Genomic DNA, 18,323 nt, shown 5'->3' on the forward strand with positions numbered 1-18,323 from the left:
GGAGTCAGAAGTTTTTCTTGCAAGGTGCAGGGAATTTCTCATTTATAATTGAACACAGCGTATTGATCTTAAGGTTCGTGTCAACATGTCAGTCTTGCGTGTCAGTACAAACTACATTACAGACCAGAACAATAACAATATTCAGCCCTTTTCTTCTCTCCTGCCTTTCCTCTTTATTTCTTTCCTAACCTCGCTTATTATGTGACTTACCGTCCACCCGGTCCGGCAGGAACAGTCTCCGGTGATGTGGTGGCAGGTTCCCCCATTCTGACAGGGGCAGCGCTGCTCGCACTGAGGCCCGTGACTCCCGGAGGGGCAGCGCTCTCCACAGCTGTCACCGCACATGTCAAGAGTTAAATGTCTCAGACACATAACTTGTGTTCGCCTGCAGTTCTTTGCGTCAACAAAAATACACTCACAAAGAACAAAAGACACAATTTTCCATAGACGGCACAAAGAAAAAGTCAAAGGAGTAAACATGCTTCAGGTACTCACAAAGCCCCTGAGTACCCCGGTGCACAGATGCACTCTCCTGTCTCATGGTTGCAGGTGGCACCATTGAGACACTGGCAGGGAAGTTGGCACAACTTGCCATAGTATCCGTGCTCACAGGGCTCCTCACATCGCCATCCCTGGTACCCATCAGTGCAGACACAGGCACCTGTGATGGGGTTACACTTAGCCCCATTTTGGCACTGGCAGCGATTACTGCAATGAGGTCCCCAGTAGTCGCTCTCACAACCTGCAGGCACAGAGAGAAGTGGCATCAGACAGGGAAGAGTGACACAGGAGAATTTGCACCAGGATTTACCCTCGAAAACATCTGAAACAAAAAGGGCACTCCAAATTTTTATTGGATGTAGTAATATCAGTCAATTTGAAAATATCAGTCCCCTGAAGATGGCAGTTTTTTTTCCATCAAGATCCATGAATTATTCTCAACAAAACTATTGAAAAACCAAGAAAATGAAAAAAGAAATCCAGGATCAAACTGTGGATCCACACCAAAATGTCCTGACCGATTCTGCTGCTTTCAACTAAATTTTGTGTAATCCTGCTAACTAACAGACAAACAAACAAAGAAAGATGGAAAACAAGCCTCCCTGTCAGAGGTAATAATAACACGACAAATTAACCAAGAAAGTAATAATCACTGAAATAAATCCTGAATATTACATTGTTTATCATGGGTCGAAAATATGTCTAAACTAAAATAAATTTTTGTTTTGTTGTTTTGATGTTTTTATAGTTTAATAGCTACTTTCTCACAGTGCTGCTTGATGTTCATGCCATCATGTTCAGCTCTTGTTGATTTTATTCATTTTCTATCAATTCAATAAAATGTCACAGTTTTAAATGTCATTACGTTGAAATTATTCTTTTTGTTGTCTTTTATCTTGTTACCTACAAACCTTAAATGATCAAATCCAATCATGACTTCATCTTGGTATTATCTGTGCAGCCAAAGCCTGATATAGCTTAGTTCTCCAAAAACGATTTAAACCACCTCAGCCACATGTGCACTGGTTATCAGTTCATTTTTTGCCAGTCCTGCATCAACCCTCCCGCTGCTCTACCTAAACACTCAGTAGAGGACCTTGAAATACACAAAATTCCCCAGTTTAATTATTTTTCTAAAAGCTAAAAGGTTATTTAGCCTTGTAAAAGATGATTCACATCTTCAAATGGACTAAGGGCTGAGTGCCGAAGACAATAAGGTACAGAAGGATTGACAGATGGAAATGTTCAGTCAATCGTAGTCAAAGAAAAATCTTTTTTTACAATGATAAAAAATACTGGATATAACCACTCTCATCTTTAATCTGCTGTCTATACTGCTAAGAGTCATAAGGTGCAAGAGAGAATCTGAGCATGCCTTAAGCAGAAAGTGGAGTAACACCCTACAAATGCTGCTTTCCATTACCGAGCTAAAAGATAACAGACAGACACTCGTGCATTCACAAACACTTGAAGAACATGCAAACTGCACACAGGAAGGATCTGAGCTAGAAATCAAATTGAGACTGTGTGTGACCACTGAGCCTGTTTCACACCTACAAACACTGCTCTATACAGTATGTGAAAAGCTTCTGTAAGGCCAATATAAAGGAGGCAACACTGCAGAGCAAAATGAACGTCTCCTGCCAATAGACGTCTGCCAAAGCATCAATCAAGCTTCACCCAAACCTGTTGGTATTTCAGTCAAGAGACTGAAGAAAGACAAACTATACATCATTCGAAGGTTCTGTTTTGTAATTTTCTCTTGCTAAAAACAAGCTAATGCTGAGAGCCTGATTAAATGGTTGCAGCTGTGATGTCTATTACGTTTCTCAATTTTCATCACTAGGGGGAAGAAAAATACCAAAACATGCCAAAACATACTTGTTCACTATGATATCTTGCTTCCTTACTGTCTATAGACTGTATAAAGACATATGACATGACATCTACCCAAAATTGAAGACAAATAATCTGGATCGCCCCCTGGTGGTTGGCTATAGTATAGCTCACCCTGTCTCCTCAATGTTAGTGGATGATGGGCCAAACAAACTACATATATTTTTTACAAAAAGGTTTACTGTCATTTTAGGTAGTTTGTATTACACTGATGTTTGTCAAGCATAATTTATTTGTGGTATGTTGTTTTAATTAGTTATCTGATGCTATAAAAACAATGATTGACAGCTGAGACTCCTAAATGGTCGACGCTGATGCTGTGGTTCCATTCCACTATCACTAGGCTACTGTGCTGACTCCAAATGACGTCACCAACACAAGATGGCTGCACCATATCCTGGATATTTTAGCTTAATTGGCTAAAGTAGATGCAAGTCATCCATCTTTATATATAGCCCACAGTTTAGCTCCATTAATTCCAAATCTTTAACAATGATCTCACAACTGTTCTCTATCGCTGCCAGTTTTTGTAAAACAATATTAGTAGAAAGTGGACAGCTTCTATTCTCACAACCATGCAGCTAATGTGTTAGCAGTGACAGTGGCCTCGTTACTTGTTTTTCAGATCAACTGATGCTCAATATTCACTCCCCTTTTACACTGTGTGTATCTAGGAAGTTACAAAGTTAACTTTGATGCAGCTAATGAAAGCTTATTTTGCCCGTCAGTTGGTGCTTGATAAGCAGCTCACAATGGGTTTAGCAGAGGTTGAAGGCTGACAGCAGACTACTATTATTCTGTCAGCTAAGATATAGACTACTTGAGTGTTTTGTTGGTAAATTTGACAGAATGAAGTGAATGTGTCAAATGTAGTGGAAAATATCCACCATGATTTCCCAGAGCCCAAATCATCAAATTTCTATGTTTTATTCGACCAACAGCAACATGAAGATATTACTGTAAGTTTACAATCAAAGAAGGATTAGAAGCGTATCACTTGTTAATCAGCAGTCATTTTTGACAATCTTGCTTCAAATATACTTTGTTTATCAATTGGCTTATTGATTATTCAGCTAATAATTTTTCACTTTGCGTAAATCATACAGCAATCTTGTGTGAACTTGGATTATGGCACTACATGCAGCCTAAACACTGAGTTACTAGATTCATTCATTCATTTTTGCAGGTTAAATGTGTTTTATTTGAAATTCCCAACTGTAGAATGACTAAAACTCTACATTATCAACAAATAAAATCCAACAGCTGAAAAAAAATTGTTCTCTTACTAAGAAACTGGCAAATATACTGGATCAGGGTGAGTCTATGTGATGTTGATATACCACAACATCTTAGAGAAAGGTCCTAATAACACCCTGAAATTAATCTGCAAAAGGGAAGCAAATGTGCAAGCTGTTCACACCTCTAAAGGGTATAGCAAAAGAGGAGGTTAAGATTAAGAACACAACGAAGGAGATAGTCTTCATACTGTATATAACAGTTTGTTACTTGTTTGTCTTTTCACACCTTTTTCAGGTTTCTGCAGTCAGCTGTCGAAATGGTGAAGAGTAAAGTAAATCTATAGGTACTGGAGGCAGTGAGATTGTTGTTCATAAATGCTCACTGTTGCAATTTTGCAAAATCAACTTTTAACTGACTAATTGTAGCGAACCAATTCTGTAGAGAGTTTCATTTTGATGGAATAACACCTGAATAAGACAACCTTCATCCTCTGTAACGACTCTGCAAATACCCCAGAGGTATCATTGCTCAGTAATGATGAGCAGCAAAATGAGTCTTCCCAGCTTATATATTAGTATTGGCACTCAAGAAAATTGGTTAAGTTATATAACCTAGCTGCTTTACATGGGTTAGTATAAATAGCTCAGTGACATTACTAAGTGGCACCTAAGGGGACGAGGTAAAACAAGCAATTTCCACATTCCTCATGGGATGGGTCTTTTATAATAACTCAATAGGCCTCATAAACAAGAAAAGAGTTAATCCTCAAGGTTAAATGAACAACCAGCTTTTATGTGGAGAACAAGCTGCATTAAGCTGGGGTAGTGGGCTGTCTTTACTCTCACCAGGGTCCTGTTTTCTCAGGGATCTAGTGGTGATTTAAGTGATTGGTAAGGTTGTCTCTGTCTCTCCATCAGCAGCAGCTGTACTGCCTCACATAAAAGCACAGCTTGAGGTCCAGACCAGCACAACAACCAGGACGGTGACTATTCCACTATTGATTCTCACATCGCAGACCCAGTTGTAAATGTAAAGACGTTACGCCCTCTCCTTGTATGCTCGCTTTGTCAGAGCTCTCATCAGCTAGAGTGAGAGCTTAATGGACCCTGTTTCATTCTCGGCAGTGAAGTCTGTTTTTCCATGTGCGCAGCTGGAAGATGATCAGCCTTTCCCTGGTAGAGACAGGTCTGCCCTAAAGGGGGTCCAGAAACACTGGGCGAGTGCAGTATTGCTTCTTACGGTTGGAAAGACTAGAGGCCACATTACAGGGCTAACATTGATTTGATCTAATCTGCTCCCGGCCTCAAGCCTGGCATGAACATGTTCCCTGAAGGTTGAGCTGCTGCCACGCAAACGACTCAAGAACATTAAATCGTAGGTGTGTGCTGGCGGCTGCGCTAATGGGTGAGCGATTTAGCTGCAACTTGGGTTAGCAGTGTGAAAGTACTCATCAGAGCTCCCTCGGCTCAACAGTGCTCCCTCAGAACAGCAGAAAAAGACAAATAGAGGTATCATCACCTCTGGTTTTACTTGACCACATTTAAAGAGGTACATTTCTCACTCTTACATGAATATATGATGTTTGAAAAAAAAAACAAGTGTCAGAAATAAACGGAAATAAACCAAGATCTATCCAAAACTTAATTTGCAGAGGTTTCCGGTGCTTAGAAGCTCAGTAAATGTTACTATTTGAAGTTTTAAACCTTCTTTAGCTTGCAGTTAGAGGCCTCAGCACATTGAGAGCAAAGCCCATTATCTCGCTGTCTGTCTCCTACACAGAGGTTCTCAAACTTTACCCAGTAGTCTCTCACTTCCCAGCTTTGACAGCATTTAACTGTGATTAAGGAGTCAGAGATCATGATGAGCTGTGGGCAAAGACAGAGAGAAACAGCATGAGAGTGTAGCATGTAGCATAAGGCATCAGCCTCCAGAGAGTAAAGTTAAATTGTGTGAGGCGATGAGCCCCCCTCTACGGGTTGTGGTGTTGAGGCAGCAAATCCCACACAAGTCTGAAACTATAGAGAAGCTGCAGTCCAGCCCATTAACGGGTCTGGCCTGGGTCAGTGAGCCCTAACCAGAGGACACATTCACCAGCGAGCCTGGACTCTCACAGCACATAATACATAACAGATAGAATGTGCATAACCTCACACACGAGGAAAGGTCCAATCCCAAGGTGCTAATTCCCTCGGCTGGAACAAAACAGATCACGTTGCGGGGTACCGACAGACAGCAAACTTCTCAAGGTGATGTCCAAAGACTGGGCTGAGAGAGCCATCACTGTAGTGGCGCCCAGCTTTGAAGTGTACTCAGGACTCGGCATGATCGGGGGCTGGCTGCAACAGGATTAAAACCAAACAGCTTTCAGCAGCCGACTGCATTCTGAAAACTCTCCTGAACTTGGCCTCTTCAGCAAAATTTTTGTCACTGTTCTGCATGAGGGGAGAGTCTGGTGCCACAGAAAGCTGCTGTAAGCTTCTCAAAGCTAAATTTAAAATAAGGTGCCTGACTCAAGCTCTTTAAACAAAGAATGTCTCACACCATTCAAATGTCATTCTAGTTTTCTTCTTCATTTCTTCATCTGGACGTGGGGCAAAGGAGAACTTCAATTAGAATCAGGGCTGCACTTGTATGAACCACTCCATTTAGCTGCTGCAGACAAGTCACTCGCTGCTTTGCCAGCTCTTAACTGGGAAAACCACATTACTGCGATTGGAATATTTGGCTCGCAGCCCGACTTCACTCCCCCACCGCCTAAGCCACTCACTGTCACATAACTATTATTAACACACGCTGTCGACACTTGAGGAATAACTTAACTCGCACCAGACATACTAGACAAATTGCCCCAGCTCCTGAGAGTCTTTTACTCATTGCTTACGGTGGCCGAGATGACATAGAAGTGCATTCATGGAAAACAGAAATTCAAAAGCCACACAATGGAAACACAACCACAACAGAAGTGAGTGACAACGGATATTGACCGAGAAATGTGCAAAATTACTTACTGCTGTCAAGTGAACATTCATTTGTCAAAACCCAGACAAGTCAGTCGCTACTTAAAATTAAATATTTGTCTATTTGATATGTTACGGTAAAGGTGCATTCATTTGTTTTTGGTTTCTCTAAGCACCTATACTGTAACACTTCAAATAGACAAGTGTCTCATTATAAACGGCAACTGACTTGTCAGAGTTTTCACAAACGTCGGCGCACTTGACCCACACATCCATGACATGACCACGATAAGTTGCTTGTTCCACTGTCACGGACAACGTAAGTGGTTGTGTTTCCAATGTATGGCTTTTACATGCATGTTGTGACTGTTGCAGTTGTGTTGTCACTGTTGCATTTGTGTTTCCCATTAATGCTTTTGTGTGAGGCGTCTCTGCCACTGTCGACACACCGTCATAAAGAGTCCTCTGCAGCTCCTCATGAGAAGGCTGCACCTCCGAGTGTTATATTGTCTCATTCGTGAATTGTGCAACTAACTTTGTTCTCTTCTTTCTTTTTTGCTTTCCTTGAAAGATCAGTTGTCAAATTACAATTCATGACCAGAATTAATACCGACAAGTCACTCTTTCAAAACGGCACAAGGAGACAAGCGTTCTTTAGAGATTCTAAATGTTAAATGATCATTTTCTAAAGAACAATGAAACATTTTGGCCTGCAATTTAACTGACAGGGGAATATGTAATATTCTGCTCTTCAGTCACTATGAGCCATTTGTTACAGGAAGTTTTTATTAGAAGAAAAACTCAGCTATTTATCACATCTCTCTGCCTCTCTGAGTGAAAAGCAGAGAGAACTGGTACTAGGGTCTTGAAGGGAAGTGATGATTGTTGTGCAGAACAGTAGCTGCCTCTGCATTGAGTGACAAATGTCTCTCAGAGTCATTAAACTTGCGGCTGTAAAAGCTACCAATATGCTACAGGACGGCCCCAATGCACTGTCCCCTCTATCTGCTGCTGACACCTATTTCACTGTTATTTATTAGTCCTCAGCCAACCGAGACATCAGCTTACATACATCCCTGTGAGCTTGACAAATGAATTTCTAAATATACAGAAAAAAAACTGCCAATAGTCATGGGGGCAGTTCTGCTGAATTGAAATAACAGTGTGCGGCTGGTTTCTGCTTCAGGGCGTGTCGTTTGTCCTGCCCTAATTCATCTTAGATGAGCCCCTTGTGTGTTCACATCCCCCTCGGGAATATAGCAGCACAGCGCCAAGCCCACAACGTTGCATAGATACTCTCTCAACAGAGTTTTTCCCCCCCAACACACAGCTCACTGAAAATGCTCCCCCTGATTGCACCTTGCAGTTGGACAAGAAGTAACACAATCTGACCATTGCCCATTTGGAACCACAAAACTAATGAGTGAGTAACTTAATTCTTTTAAGAGTGTGCATTACTGATTAAAAAGCCTGACCTGGTTGTTTATCCTGGGGAGGAGGATCTGATCATTTGTCCAACTTCTCTTCAGGATGTGAACCTGAATCAATATGAGCACTGCAGGTGCCAGGCATCTCCCCGGCAGCGCCGCTCTAAGGTGGTCAACAGGGCCGCCGGTCGGCCAAAGGCAGGTCATTTTGTACTTGATGCTTAACAGCACTTGAAGGTGATGCTACTTAAAAGAGAAGCACCTCTATCGAATAATATTTTTTTTGTGTGTTGATCTGTGCAAGCAGACTGTGAAAGATGCTTTCAGAGCAGTACATCAGTCACTTGTTCAACTGAACCTGACGTGACTTGAAGAGCTGAAGAGCAAATTGTTACACAGCCCACTGTTCCATCCAATTAATAATGTATCCCTCACCCTGTCCTGCAGAAAACAAATCATTTGCTCTCTTGCCACAAGACGACAACAAAAAAGCAATCACAGCAGAGGTAGACATTTATCTACAGTATACACCAACACTCAGCGGCTGGGGTAGAAACAATAATGAAGCCACGACTGTTGCGCATCACAGACGTAACACAAGGCAGTAGTAGATCAGTCATGGGCACTAACATGGCTGCTCAAAAACAATGTCAACCCGATAAAAACAACTGTTACCACACTTAATTTGCACAAATTGATTTCCTATTTTCAATTATTAATTCTAATTAGGATGAAGCAGAATGTGCCAGAGGGCAACATTAGTCGATGTGAAGGGGTGCGGCTACAGACTGCAGACTGATGAACGCTCTTGTTATGTCAGATTGGGCGTCCTCATCAGCATCATGAGGAATATTCCTCGATGGGAATATTTCCTGTTTCCTGTGGCGCTGGTGCGATTGTGTGTGAGAGAGTTTCCCTCACATATGTATCGGGAAACAATGGTGAAAAGTAACCAAGTACATTTAACTTTGAGGTATTTTTCTCCTATACATCCATTTAAAGTTACTTTATACATTGTCATAAGAACTCTATCAGCGTTTCGTTTTTCAGTCTAGATTACTGAAAAAAACATGGTGGCCTGCATAGAGAGAACCCGCTCCAAATGTAAATATAAAGCATTAACATATAAAAAAATAATTGTAGGGTAAAGAGAAATTTAGATGAAACACACAAGTGAAAACATCATTAAAATGATTTTATTATTAAATTTCTGCCGTCAGATCGTTAGTACAACACATTTAAAGAAGGTTCATCCTTGGATCTTGAGAGGCTTGTCATATTATTTGTTCATATGTACAAAACATGCTTGAATAAAAATCTACATGAGCAATACAAAAACCTGTTTTAAAAAATAACTAATACTAAATTAATTAAAACGTCAAATCGAGATGTGATAAATATTACTAAGTGAGACGTCAGTCCGTCATCTCATGGCCTCTGGGTAAAATCACACTGGTAAAATCACAGTGCGCTCTCTCATCGTGTGAGTGAGGGTCTACTGTCCAATTAGAAAAGTGGCTAACTTTATTTGCATGAGTGGACTTAACAAATTAGGCACAATACCAGACAAAGCTGTTAAATTAGTACACATGGTTCTAATTAGTGCACCTCTATGTGCATCACAAGATTTAAGTCCTGTACCAGACACACACAGAGTTGAACTCAGTCAGGTTCAGATTTACTGTAAACATTTCTGTATGAGAAGTCTTTTATTTAATGTGTTTATCTCCACACACCACAGGCAGACACAGCATAGGTGACTCTAGGACTTGCTAACTGGGGGGTGTGAGCTTGAAAGAGATTTTTTAAACCGAGTTTGTTTTAACATCTAGGTGGTGACATCAATTATCTATGTACATGCCAGGCTGCTGCACTGAAAATAGCAGGATTTAAAAGCAGGTTTGTTTTGGGCATCATCAAACACAACCACAAAAATCAGCAGCAGCTCAGCATGCCACACTGTACAGAAAAAATAACATCCTGCAGCCTGCAGCAGACACACAAAGACTTGCACATTACAGTACACACAACAGAATAGCATAATCTCAGCATTACCATTATGCACAAAAGACAAACACAATCATGCAGTTAAATACACAGCTCAGCATATACAAATAACTTTTAAAACATATTTGATTATTTCTTGTATTTAAGATTTTTATATTTCAAATCATTTTTCTCTGACAACACGATAAAATCACCAGAGGATTCTGTTGTTATTTCTGTTTACAATATACAGTTACACTTATCCAACAAAGAAAAATGTGATCTTGAAAGTTAGAAAGCTAAAATTAAACTAGAGTAAACATATTTTGTTTTGTTTTATGGCATGATTAAGGCTAAGATATAATTATTTTCATTTTCAATTATTCTGTTAATTTTTTTTCTTTTGATTATTTATTAATTCATTTTTAATTTGGTTTGTCCAAATATACATGATAGTTTCCGATGTTATGTTTTTAGAAGATGTAAAAGTCTGTTTTCTATCAAAATCAAGTTCCAGGAACAAAAGAATGTTTTAACTATTGATCAGTCAAACATTTAACTGATTGCTCTTTACAGGAGGAACTGAGACAGTCCATGCCATAACTTTCTTTACCAGAAATGTTCCACTGTATTAATTAACTAAAGTTCAGTAACAACCTGCCATTTCGTCAGTGGTAAAAGGAAAAAAACCAAATCCTCAACTTTTGGTTTGCATGAAAAGTAATTGTGTGGGCAGATTTCTGCTGGCTGCCAGGAAGATGTTTTGTGTGAGTGTCAGACATAATCCAGTCATGTACATGGGTCGGACTTGGGCTGAGGAACCTGAGGAAGCTGGAGTAACACAGATACAAGGACAACTCCACACAGGAAGAGGAGTAAACTTCCTGTTGTGATGCCACAGTGCTAAACACTAAATTACCATGCTGCTATATTATTTTAACTAAGTTATTCATCAATAATGTGTACAGGACTTGAAGTGCATCAAGTAAACCATCAGTCAATGCTAAAAAACAAAACACCTGAACCATATATAACTTAAAAATTCAAACACAACTGGAAAAGATATTGAAACTGTGAAAATAAATATAAAATAAAAAAGACCTGCATATAAACATAAACATAAAGTTTCAGTGTGTAAGATTTAAGTGCAAGGGATCTATTGGCAAAAAGTTAATATAAAATAATCTTAGTGATGTTATCACACCCTAAATTGTACAAATGGTTGTTTTCTTGGCTCTAGAATGGCCCCTAATATCTAAGTGCTTATATACATATATATTTACTTCAGGAGGAGGTCCTCTCTATACGGAAGCCGCCATGTTTTTTTACAGTAGTCCAAGTTTATATGACAACTGAAGACTTTCACAGGTTCTCTCTCATGTTTGGGAGGGGAGGGTGAGGTGAGGCATATTCAGCTGCAGCATGAAACTTCACCACTAGATGTCAATAAATTCTACACACTGAACCTTTAAGTTGAGATCTAAGCTCCAACAGTAAATGAAATAAGAATTTTACAATTTTTATAATGGATTTGAAGAATAGTTAGAAAACCTAATCTCTTTTTCATTGCTGCTGTTACATACAGTCCTCCGGGTTACTGTACATGGTTTACTGTAGAAGCTATCGACAAACACGGACAGTTATATGAATGCAAATGCAGTTGAAGTTGCTATTGAGTCTTATGACCATTTCCCACTGCTGAGTGTTGTGTGAGCAAACAGCCCTTGTCGATTGTTGACTCAAACCAATGAAGTTATGCATCTAACATGTCACAGCGTATTGGATCTGTCCCTCACTGTAAACACAAACATGATTTAGCTTAAATACTGACAATCAGCGCGCCTACCCACCTTCTATATTAATCCCAACAACACCAACTCGCATACGCACACACATACATAAACAACGATAATTACTTTTTAATGATCTCACATTATGCAAATTCTAATCAAGGAGCCATAAATCTTATAGGGAGTTTATACCTGTCTGACCACCAGCCATGCCAAAAGACTGACACACTGGATTATATTCTGTGAGGGACGTTGAGGCAAAGACTTTTACTGGCATCCGTCTACTTATCTGTGCAATTATAAACTGCACTCCTGTGCATTTGAATTATCTAACCCATCAAGAAAGAAGCAGAAGACCACCTGGAAGGTAAAATTGTAACTTCCAGAAAACTATTTTTGAGCAGAATTCTGCCAACTCACTAATATTTATCTAAAAACAGGCTAAATGTGGTACAGCAGTGTGTTTAATAGCCTAATAAATTAGCACTGGATCTTGTGAAATATTCAAATACGTGAAAAATAGAAGTTTGGAAACCGCAGCGTTCTGCTCAATTAGGTATGAAGAGCTGCGGCGCTGGATGGATAGATGGCTGGTGCAATATGAAAGGACAGAAAGAGGAAAACATCTAGCCTTTGATTTGCACAGAAAACTGTAGATTAAGGGTTTTTCTTTTATACCATCATCTCTCCAGGATAATGCAGACGCTTTGGAGACTTCTCACCCGAGTTCGTTTCAAATGAACTGCTGGCTCTGAAAGCAGTGTTGTTCCTCCAGTCTCTGAAACTCTCTAGGCCGATGAAGTATTCTCCCACGATTCTCAAAGTCAAAGTAAAGTGAAAAGTATACAACAGCAACTTATGGATTATTGTGTGTGTATGTAAGTGAGAGAGATGGAGAGGAGATACTGTATTTATATAAATTGGGCAGTTTGGAAATGAATCAAGCCTTCTGGAAAGAGCAGGAGGTGCCAGCCCTTGTCACTGTGAAGCATCAATCCTGATTCTACAGCCGACATGACATTTACTATGAGAGAAGGAACAGCGTTTAAAATGTTTAAAACAAGCACAACAATAGATTTAATCACTGGTCACTTTTGATTAAACTGAAGTAGTCTCGTTTGAGGGCAAACAGAAGATACAAGAGAAAAAATTTCCATTCAAAACCTTATTTCAGAGTCAAGGCAAGGACCGGTGATATTGATCCATGGACCTTAACCCCCTTTTTGTTCTGTGGCGGAGGGCGATTTTGTCATTCATACTACAGTATGCCTGCGCCTGGAATGGAAGTGAGTCCCAGAATCGTAATACAAGCTAATGTTTAAAGTGTGAGGCTGAGAGAATTACACTGTGTCAAGTTTCTTTGCGAATCTAATTTCTCAGGGAAGATTCATCACTTTCAGGATAGGGGTGCCTGAATCTGAAGTCAGCATTTTTCTCACTTTTATCCATCTTAACTCAATTGAAAGGTCTTAATGAAGTGCACACAACAGGACATGATGTACTCCTATAGCTCTGCTTTTTCAGATCAGATTTAACATCGCATACGACACAAGCTCAGCTGATCCACCCAAAAAGACGACTTCAATGGCATTGACCTTGTTTTTTTCATTTTGGTTTTACAACACATTTTGGATCAGTTTCTGCACTACACAGATTGGATGCTTATGAATGCATCCTTGTGTCTGGTAATGATTACATTTCCTCTAAAATTTCCTTTGATCCTTATCATCCAGATGCCCTTTTGTCAATGTTTAAATCCCAGGCTACATATCTTTGTTCCACTTAGTACGCCCTAGCTATGTGATAGCGTCTTTTTGCATTTCGTCCTTTTCCTTTTTCACTGTGGCAAAAGCCACCAATTTAATTGAATTTCTGGGCTTTTAATGTCTGCATTACTCTAATCAGAGACGAGGAGAGTAGAGTTGTTTATCTCGACCTTGGTAGAATTAGCAGAGGGTATTTGTGGAGACGTTAATGCTTTAAAAAAAAAGGAAAAAACCCAAAGTATTCTGCAAGATCGCAACCTAAGCTTTTATTGATCAACTAGTCAAAGGTGCTTATAGATATTCAAGACACTGACATGCACTCAGGCTTCAGGGAGAAAGTATGTTCTGTTATCTAAATGCAGTAAACTCAGTGAAGATACACAATTCAGTGAGTCAGTTTCACAGATCAAAGCTCTGTGCTTAATATAAAACAATGACATTGTGAGTGAATACATTTTATATCAGTTGACCTGGTTTCCTAGTCTTTTGTCATTCTGCTTTGTGGCTGTATAATAATAAGATACTGGAGATAGATGATTCATCAGTCCATTCATCAGTGGAAAGATGTCATTAAAGGAAGGTGCAGGGCATTCTACTATCTCACACAAACAACATACAATATAACCTTCTGAGAGGGTGGCACAACTGCAGGCAAGGCAGAACACAGTGGAATGCAAAATACAACCCCAAATACCCTAGGGCCCAGAGGCAAATTTGATTAAAAGTTTGTTTTTCTTCACTCTCAACAAACGGAGGAGCTCGTCGATGCGGCACTGACAGTTAATTGGACTTGGCAGGGCCACGAGTTCATTCGTCAGCATTGTGTGGGGCTTGCCTAGGAGGAGCAGGACAATCGATGTCCCTCAGGACGGCCTGTAATCACTGCAACACTCCAATGAAGTCCAGGGTTAAACATCAGGAGATTGCAGGTGCACCAGAGGATCTGAGAAAGACTGCTAATATGCTCCCACTCCCAAAGCAACCAAGGACACTGCAACACAGAACCCAAAAGGCTGTGATGATTCCTAAGAAGAATGGTACAGCCCAGGATGTTATTCTGACTAAATTTACCACGACCACAATGTCCTGGGAGACGATATTTGTATCTATTACAAACATTTGTAAAAAAATATATAACATGTTGACTTTCATGTACTGAATCAGTTGTTGACAGTCTGAGGTTTGGGAACCTTACAAAGGGTCACACACTCACGCTGAGGGGTTGAGAATGCATTGAAAAGATATTAAATCAAAAAATGTTTTGTCCTATTATTCAGTTTTCTTTTTTGTGACATATTGGGCATTTTTTTGGCTTTTCTATTAAAAAAAATTACTCAAACAAAAAAAAACAATTTGATTGAACTGATCATAATTGTTCAGTTAATGAAACTGATTATAGGGATCACAACATTGATTTGTTTGTGTTAAGAAAACCAGCAGGCAATTTGTAGGGGGATGCAGGGGGAAATCATCCCCTTTATATCAAAAAAGCATCCCCTTAAATAATCTGTCAATACTGCCATTGCCTCTCAGCCATCTCCTTTGAGAGAGAGGGCTGCATGTGCACATAAGAACCTGGGTGGAGGTAAACATCCTATTGTTAGTGCTCATAACTACATCAAGGGATTGGCTGTTTATTTTCAAAAGTTAAAACCAAATGGTAATCCTGCCCTTTGACTCTCTCTCCCTCTCTCTCCCTCGCTCTCCTTCTCTCTCCTTCTCTCTCCCTCTCTCTCCCACTCTAACACGCTGACTGTTTGTCACAGTCAGACAGACCATTGGCAGCCTTTGGAGAAATCCTACATGCGTTGGTGGCCAATGGTCGTGGCCATCCATAAAGATTTGACTATTTTTGTCAGGCGGATAGAAAAAAAAACAAAAAAACCTGACTGATTAGCCCCCAAAGGTAATTATCAAAAAAAAAAGCACAAAAAATAAAAATAAAAATACTAGAAAAAAAAATATTTTCTGCAACACAGAATACTTTTCTCTAATAGAATTTTCATCATGTGTAAGAGAGTTGATTTACCTCTTCAAGCCTTCATAGCTTTTCTTTTAAAGGTCACATACTAGAAAGCATGTGCCACTGGTCCAAACAGACACACAAACAATCCAACATTGACAGAGACATTTTGTCGGTGGAATTTGGAGGGACTTAAACTGAGCTGTGTTTTTACACTGACAGCCTAAATCTGATGTGTGGGATTGTGTCTACCACACACTGAACTCTTAAAAAAACCCTCATCAAAGCCAATGGTCGGTAAAAATCAATTTCATCTCGGGAAACAAATTTCATAGACACAACAATGGCCCAACAAAATCAAGAGTGACTTATAGACTGTGAAAGGAGCCTGAAACATCTTTGTTCTTCATTAGTATTCAGGGGGTATCTCATCTCTCTAAACTGTTATCATAGCATTTCAGTTATTTTAGACACACTGACCTTCTCTTAAGGACAAGAGATAAGGCTTTTTAATGTCCTTATTAAATCAAGCCATCTATGCAGAGTCTCAGAGACGGGTGATGTGTTCCAGGAGCTCCTCACTCTCTCTCTCCCTCGCAGACTAATGACAAGCATCACAGTGATAATGACAAGTGGGACTGACTGTTGTATTGCACTAACCATCACCACAATGTGTCATGATATGCACCAGCTTTTTGTGCTCAGGTTGTGTGTGTGGAATGGAAAGCACACACACTCTTTTAGGCATCCTCCCAAATGTAATGGAGCAGTGAGCTCTTGGGGAACAATAAATCTTGCTTAATGGGATGGTGCAAAAAATCTTCAGTGCCGACAAAGTCAATCTGTATACTGGGAGACTGAGGCTAATATGTACAGAAAATGTTAGATGTATGCACATAGACTCACATTAAAACATATGTGATTCTATATGTGTATGTGTGTGTGTGTGTGTGTGCATGTGTGCTTGTGTCAAGCCAGCTGATGCAAAACCTTTTCAAAAGAATGAGTTGGTCACTTTCTGTGACAATATAATAATGTTTAGTGCATGATCAGCATCTGTGTGTGTGTGTTTGTGTGTTAGCGGACATTAGGCTCTCTGCTTCAATGTGTGCAGCACAATTCATTGGGTGGACTCCCCATCAGTCAGTCAGCACGGTGATTTACACCACATATAAGTCACATGAGTCACTGAAGAGACAGACAGGGAAACGATCTGAGAGGCATGTTGTCCAAGACACATCCTGTAGCATCTCTGTCAAAGTGACAGCAGTGACGTCCACATTCACATGGTTCAGTCTGTTCTGTTTGACAGCCAGCAGCTGTCTGTAAATCAATGTTATGTGATCAATTCATCTAATAGTCTCGACATAATGTTCGAGGTATGCGTTTATTGAGGAAATACAATTTAAATCTAATGACTTTACAATATCAAACTGCATTTTACTCTTTAACATAAAATTATTATACTAACAACTAATTTTAGCTTTGTCGTTTGCAGTCTGCAGAACCCACAGCTGCTGCACAAAGAGCTGTTCATCTGTTTAGTCAAAGTTCAGTAAAAGCTTGACTCAGTATGCACAACCCCGAGAATTTAGCTGTTGCTGTCATGAATGCGCTGTTGTCGTCATCGACAACGTCACTTAGGTTGATGAGTCCCAGCCACTGCTGCTACAGAGAGCTGGTCAACTGTTTATTTCGATTTTTATTAAAATTGAATTTATCCCTTAACTAAATTCAACATTGCACTCCCATGGACCATTAACAATTCAAAGCAGTGGGAAACAGAATGGATGAACAGTTCTTGACATATGCAAGACACTGTCCAACAGATAAAGATTTCTGGTAAATGGATGCAGCCAATCCAGAGATGTACAGCAGCAGGTTGTCATTACAGTGGACTTTGGCAAATAATAAAATGCAGTGTAATAACACAAAGCCTAAACCACAGCACCTTGACAAATGATGCTGTGCTGCTGTCCAGCTAAAGTTCAGCCTGGCTCCACTTTGGATAACCAATAAAATGACTTTGTAACATGAATGATTTACCTCACAATTTTTGAGTGAGTAGTTTCAGTAGTTTGAAACTGAAGTTACAATAGTGTTTTGGTATCTGATAAGCCTCAAACACGTGACTCTGTTACTCAAATTTGATATTGTGGATCCTAATGTATGCCTCATCAATACCTGATGAACGATATCCACACTACAGCCGTTCATGTTGTTTTAATGCAGGGCTGTTCTTGTTATGAACACACACACATGTTAAAGGTAAAGTTTGAACTTCCACTGTCTCCAGTTCATCTATATTATATAGGGTCAGAAATGAGTTGCTATCTCAATGGATTTGCTTTGGAGAAATAAAAAACACTGACACGCACTTCTCAGCAAATAAACTGGCTGCAATGCTCCCCAGGAGCCCAGTGAACTACACAAAAACAAAGCTCTGTCAACGCAGGAGGGCTCGATGGATACACACGCACATATAGAGTATTAAGTGTGCTCCATGAGGCTCTATAGATCAGCCCATCTTCTGTCCCCTGGAGAAATATCATCCTGGATTCTTTGATCTGTCAAAACGAATGAGGCAGTCGGCATCGACTGTTACAAGCAGCAAGGAACCCCCTTACAATGATGCAGTTAGAATATTTATAGTTCTCCCAAAATGTCTTCCTCTACAAGCTTGTATAATGAGGAACTCAATCGATTTCGACTTCTTGTTCAAAAGATGATGTGGGGAGCAAATCCCACTTTTCCATTTTTGTTTTTTTGTTTATATGGGACTATAATCTCTAAAAGTG

General features: G+C 39.8%; 1 protein-coding gene and 1 long non-coding RNA gene across 6 annotated transcripts in view; one reads left to right on the forward strand and one right to left on the reverse strand.

Moving 5' to 3' along the window:
• megf11 (multiple EGF-like-domains 11) overlaps nt 1–18,323 on the reverse strand; it is a 77,040-nt gene that overhangs the window by 26,479 nt on the left and 32,238 nt on the right. For all 5 annotated transcript variants that reach the window (XM_069528718.1, XM_069528717.1, XM_069528716.1 and 2 more), the window contains 2 exons: nt 496–742; nt 211–331 (listed from right to left, as the gene is read on the reverse strand). In XM_069528718.1, the coding sequence (XP_069384819.1) occupies nt 211–331; nt 496–742 (368 nt within the window). The remainder of the gene's footprint in view (nt 1–210; nt 332–495; nt 743–18,323) is intronic.
• LOC138410854 (uncharacterized) lies at nt 9,731–14,834 on the forward strand. Its single transcript, XR_011243476.1, has 2 exons — nt 9,731–13,950; nt 14,083–14,834. It is a non-coding gene; the product is annotated as an uncharacterized lncRNA (long non-coding RNA).

The sequence above is a fragment of the Paralichthys olivaceus genome, chromosome 7 (assembly GCF_024713975.1).
Source record: "Paralichthys olivaceus isolate ysfri-2021 chromosome 7, ASM2471397v2, whole genome shotgun sequence".
NCBI classification, from domain to species: domain Eukaryota; kingdom Metazoa; phylum Chordata; class Actinopteri; order Pleuronectiformes; family Paralichthyidae; genus Paralichthys; species Paralichthys olivaceus.